The 6000-nt window shown below is 42.1% G+C and overlaps 1 protein-coding gene across 1 annotated transcript in view; it reads right to left on the reverse strand.

Moving 5' to 3' along the window:
* Positions 1 to 6000, reverse strand: part of MIGA1 (mitoguardin 1) — a 97989-nt gene that overhangs the window by 1794 nt on the left and 90195 nt on the right. Inside the window, exons 14-15 of the mRNA XM_017877398.1 lie at positions 5865 to 5918; positions 1351 to 1467 (exon numbers count right to left, since the gene is read on the reverse strand). Of these exons, the coding sequence (XP_017732887.1) occupies positions 1351 to 1467; positions 5865 to 5918 (171 nt within the window). The remainder of the gene's footprint in view (positions 1 to 1350; positions 1468 to 5864; positions 5919 to 6000) is intronic.

Here is a 6000-nt window from a genome sequence, read left to right on the forward strand (position 1 = left end):
TTTTTTTTTTTGAGACGGGTCTCGCTCTGTCCAGGCTGGAGTGCAGTGGCGCGATCTCGGCTCACTGCAAGCTCCGCCTCCCGGGTTCACGCCATTCTCCTGCCTCAGCTTCCCGAGTAGCTGGGACTACAGGCACCGGCCACCACGCCCGGCTAATTTTTTGTATTTTAGTAGAGACGGGGTTTCACCGTGTTAGCCAGGATGGTCTCCATCTCCTGACCTTGTGATCCGCCCGTCTCGGCCTCCCAAAGTGCTGGGATTACAGGCGTGAGCCACCGCGCCCGGCTGATTCACTAGATTTTATATCTGAAAGGGTCATTAGCAATCAATCTGTTGGTCCCCTCATTTTATAGATAAAGAAAAGGAACATCAAAGAATGATTTGCCTCAAGTCAGAATGCTCACTGATGACAGACTTAATTCCCAAACCCTAAAACACATACCTTACATTTGGGTGGTCAAGTAAACTACAAAAAACAACGTGTTCTGAATGAGAGTAAAATAAACATTTCCTAAACCATTTATAAAAATATTACCTTGACAGCACATAAACATAATTTAAAAAAAAGAATGGTACAGTAAAACATCCAGACTTTCAAATTCATATAGTCATGGCTCACTGCAGCCTCACCTTCCCAAGCTTGAGCGATCCTCCCACCTCAAAATCCCAGGTAGCTGGAACCACACATGCATGCCACCCCTCCTGGCTAATTTTTTTCTATTTTTAGTAGAAACAGGTCTCACTGGCCGGGCGTGGTGGCTCAAGCCTGTAATCCCAGCACTTTGGAAGGCCGAGACGGGCAGATCACGAGGTCAGGAGATCGAGACCATCCTGGCTAACACGGTGAAACCCCGTCTCTACTAAAAAATACAAAAAACTAGCCGGGCGACGTGGCGGGCGCCTGTAGCCCCAGCTACTCGGGAGGCTGAGGCAGGAGAATGGCGGGAACCCGGGAGGCGGAGCTTGCAGTGAGCCGAGATTGGCCACAGCACTCCAGCCTGGGCAACAGAGCGAGACTCCGTCTCAAAAAAAAAAAAAAGAAACAGGTCTCACTATGTTGCTCAAGCTTGGGTATCCCTTGCATTAGGGAATTGATAAGGTGAATGGATACACTGAGCCTACTCCACAATAAAGCACCAAATCTATAAAATACTGGTCCATTATAATAATAGTGGTATTATAAAATGCCAAAAATATTTAATACTGGCATTTAAATGGTGAATTTAGGTGACTTTTATAACTTTACTCTTAAATAACAGTTGTTGTTCTACAAAAGCAAAACAAAACAGAATAAAACCGTATCTCCTTTTGATTTTAAAAAAAGAGAAACGACTCAATGACTGAACATACCTTAAAAAAGCAACATAAATCATAGAGAGAATTTCTAGGACCCAAAAAGCCCCAGGCTAGGACAGGACTGATGTGTTCACAAATGGCATAAAAATGGGCAAAAAATCCATCTGGGATCTGTTGGGAAGTAAAGGAGAATCAAGTTATTTCTACCTTCTTGTTATTTGCTTTCTCTAGTACAGAAACTGAAGTTGCTATTCATTATATGACCGGTGGGAGTTTAAGAAAATTTGCTTTTTAGACCAGAGTCTAGCAACACCTCCAACTCCTGGCCCCAAGCAATCCCCGCTTTAGCTTCCTGAGCAGTGGGGACTACAGGTGCACAGTACAGTGCAAGGCTCATGACTACTGTTTTTGAGGGCAAACCAAGAGTCAATCATCAGCCATGCTATTAAGAAAGTTAATAAGGTTACAAGTAACCTTTAGAGTCATAGAATGTTTTATATAAACTAGCTTATAGTTTTCATATCCTAGTCAATAGTTTAATATGTGCTGAGACACATTTCTTTATTTGTTGTTTGTTTTTTTGAGACAGGGTCTCACTCTGTAGCCCAGGGTGAAGCGCACTGGTGCAGTCATGGCTCACTGCAGCCTCAACTTCCCAAGCTTGAGCGATCCTCCCACCTCAAAATCCCAGGTAGCTGGAACTACACGTGCATGCCACCCCTCCTGGCTAATTTTTTCTATTTTTAGTAGAAACAGGTCTCACTATGTTGCTCAGGCTGGTCTTGAACTCCTGGGCTCAAGCAATCCTCCCTACTTGGCCTCCCAAAGTGCTGGGATTACAGGCATGAGCTGCCATATCCGACCCTTAAAAGTTGTTTTACCTCATAAAATGCTTCATAAAAAAGCCATCCAGCCAGGCATGGTGGCTCATGCCTATAATCCCAACACTTTTGGGAGGCCAAGGCAGGTGGATCACTTGACCCTAGGAGTTCGAGACCAGCCTGGACAACATGGTGAAATCTTGTCTTTGCAAAAAATACAAAAGTTAGCCAGGCGTGCGTGGTGGTGTGTACCTATAGTCCCAGCTACTCAGGAGGCTGAGGTGGAAGGATCATTTGAGCCCAGGAGTTGGAGGGTGCAGTGAGCCAAGATAATGCCACTGTACTCCAGCCTGGGTGACAAAGTAAGACTCTGTCTCAAAAAAAAAAAAAAAGGCAATCATATCAGCTTTGCAACCAGGCAACAACAAGAATGCTACAGTGTTCCTTAGTTGTATAAGTTTTATGATAAGACTATCATAGTTTTAGCTATTAAAAGCCCAACTCAATCACTTAATTATATTAACTGACAAAAAAAAAAAAAAAAAACTAGTAAAATGATTAAGCTACTCTTACTAGAATCCTAACTTTTAATTAAGGAACCCTATATCATTTAAGTATTTAATTGTGTAGTTGCCTCTTCCTGTGAAGTATTACTTCATATAGCTGTGTTTTAGGAAACTCTAAGTTTATATTTATAATAACTTTTTGAATTTCCCTTGTTAAATAGCACACTGTGGGATTTGTTATACAGCACTGACTAGAGAAAACTACACCTTCAGATTCTGTCTCCTGGGGGGGTTATTTTCTATTTTACAGTCTCCAAGACAATCTTCTAAACCTCATTTCCTTTTCTTTTTTTTTTCTGAGATAGAGTCTCACTCTGTCACCCAGGCTGGTGTGCAGTGGCACCATCTTGGCTCACTGCAACCTCTGCCTCCCAGGTTCAAGCAATTCTCCTCCCTCAGCCTCCCGAGTAGCTGGGATTACAAGTGTGCACCACCATGCCCAGCTAATTTTGTATTTTAGTAGAGACGGGGTTTCACCATGTTGGCCAGGCTGGTCTCGAACTCTGACCTCAGGTGATCCACCCACTCTGGCCTCCCAAAGTGCTAGGATTACATGCAAGAGCCACTGTGCTGGGCCTAAACCTCATTTTTAAAATGTAAGATAGCAGCAGTTACCATTTAATGAGTACCCATTATATTCTAGAAAATGTGCTAGTTTCTATTTAATTTACTAAAACATTCCTTCAAAAGTATGTCACGTTAACATCATTTTAAACATGTGAAAAGTGATATTGGAGAGGGGTTAAATAAACTGCCCTAATTCACACACAGCTAGTTAGTGAGGGCCAAAAAGTATGTTCTACATATAGTAAAGTTCTAAATACCATACAGACTTGAAGTGTATTATGAGGTCAGAGAAGTGGGAACTTAGTGTGGGCTGAAGCAGACTAGATAAACTTCAGCAAGGAATTATGTGAGCTGAGCTCAATGATGGGTAAGATTTATTTAAGTACAGAGGGAATGTGGCATTTCAGGTATAGGAAATAGTTCCCAAGAGGTGAGACATATAGGTATCTATGGATATAGAAAGTAGACTTAGGTCGGGCACACTGGCTCAGGCCTGAAATCCCAGCACTTTGGGAGGCCAAGGCAGGTGGATGACTTGAGGTCGGGAGTTTGAGACTTGCCTGGCCAACATGATGAAACACCGTCTCTACCAAAAATATACAAATTAACCAGGCATGGTGGCGGGCGCCTGTAATCCCAGCTACTTGAGGGGCTGAGGCAGAAGAATCACTTGAACCTGGAAGGTGGAGGTTGTAGCAAGCTGAGATCGTGCCATTGCACTCCAGCCTGGGCGACAGAGTGACTCTGTCTCAAAAAGAAAAAAAAGTACAATATTTATTCTAAGAAGTAGAAAAATAAAGTTAGACATGTTAATAATATTATCATTATTATTATAACTACCACTTACTAAACTCTTTAAATGTTTAACGTTTAAATTAAGCTGGTTGATATTGCTTTCATCCTTACCACAGTCCTATTAAGTAGGCATTAACACCGTTTTGCACATGGGAAAACTGAGGGTCAGCTGATGGTCAGTAACTTACTGTAATCATGCTAGTTAGTGTGAGAATCAAACCCACATCTACAAGTCTGTTCCTAGTCCTAACGTTAGAGTTCATCATCATCATTAAGGAAACCTGCTTAAAATATGGGTCTCTGGAATCATTTTAAATAAGAATTATCCAAATATAGGGGCTCCAGAATCATTTCTAACAGTACATTCTGAAGATGCTGTGAGGACCATACTTTAAAATCACTGCAACTGGCAATACTGTCTCAAAGTTATAAGATTGGAAAATATGGATGTGATAAAATACTGTATATCCTTGGGCAAATAATAATGTCGTAATAGTCAATACTTGCTTACTGCACTATGCCAAGCACTGTTCTAAGCACTTCATATTGAATCTTCAAAAACCCTATGACAGCTAGGCACAGTGGCTCACGCCTGTAATCCCAACACTTTGGGAGGCCGAGACTGGAAGATCACTTGAGGCCAGGAGTTTGAGGCCAGCCTGGGCAACATAGCAAGACCCCGTCTGTACAAAAAAATAAAAAATCAGCCAGGCATGGTGCTGTGCACCTGTAGTCCTAGCAACTCAGGGAGGATGAGGCAGGAAGATTGCTTAAGCCCAGGAGTTAGAGGCTGCAGTGAGCTATGATCATGCCACTGCACTCCAGCCTGAATGACAGAGCAAGACCCTATCTCTAAAACAAAACAAAACACTATGAGGTAGATACTATTACTATTCTTAGAGATGAGGAAACTGAGGCATAGCAAGGGTAAGCAACTTGCCTAAGGTCACATAGCTAGTACGTGGCATTTGAACCCAATAGTCTCACTTGAGAGTCCTTGCCCTTTACTCCTAGGAGTGTATGAGAAAAACAATGCTTAGCAGGTAAGACAGGTTACAGGGTGTGAGGCATGGAGGCAGGATATAAACTCGAAGACTTTTTATTTGTAGGGGCTCCAAATTGAATAAAGCAGCTATTAGAATCAAATCTTTATTTCTTAATTGGATTAAATTAAGTAGAATCCACTATATTAAAGAACTGTAAAAAATACTGGCCAGGTGCAGTGGCTCACGCCTGTAATCCCAGCACTTTGGGAGGCTGAGGCAGGCAGATCACTTGAGGTCAGAAGTTTGAGACCAGCCTGGCCAACATGGTGAAACCCTGTCTCTACTAAAAATACAAAAATTAGCTGGGTGGGGTGGCGGGCGCCTATAGTCCCAGCTACTCGGGAGGCTGAGGCAGGAGAATCACTTGAAAGGCGAAGGTTGCAGTGAGCCAGGATCACACCACTGCACTCTAGCCAGGGTGACAGAGACAGACTGTCTTAAAAAATAATAACAATAATATCATTAAGAGAAAAAATAAAAACCTAAAACTTATCAGAGCTGTTTCCAACTCTAAACCCCTCTCCCAGTTAGCTGAAATACCACGCACGCCTCAATACTTGCTATATGAAACTACATCAAATATTAAGGATGAGAAAGAAGGCCTTCAAAAAAGAAGCCAACCCACCACCAGTAAGTCACTCATCTAGCCTGAGGGACAGTCCCTCCTACCCCTCCTACAGCTGCCAATTCCCACCAGAGAAGTGACTCAGAAGCTTCTTTGACAGAATCCTTAAATGATTTAACAAAGGAATTCAGGTCTTAATGAATTTTACCTTCATCTGTTGTCTTTTCTGTTTCAGCACCGACCAACAACTTGAAGCCACAGCCTAAATACATGCAGAGAAAAGAAAAATTCATATACAGCTATATAAACATTTCCATTTTTTTTTTTTTTTTTTTTTTTTTTTT

The sequence above is a fragment of the Rhinopithecus bieti genome, unplaced genomic scaffold (genome assembly GCF_001698545.2).
Source record: "Rhinopithecus bieti isolate Rb0 unplaced genomic scaffold, ASM169854v2 scaffold_10654, whole genome shotgun sequence".
Classification (NCBI taxonomy): domain Eukaryota; kingdom Metazoa; phylum Chordata; class Mammalia; order Primates; family Cercopithecidae; genus Rhinopithecus; species Rhinopithecus bieti.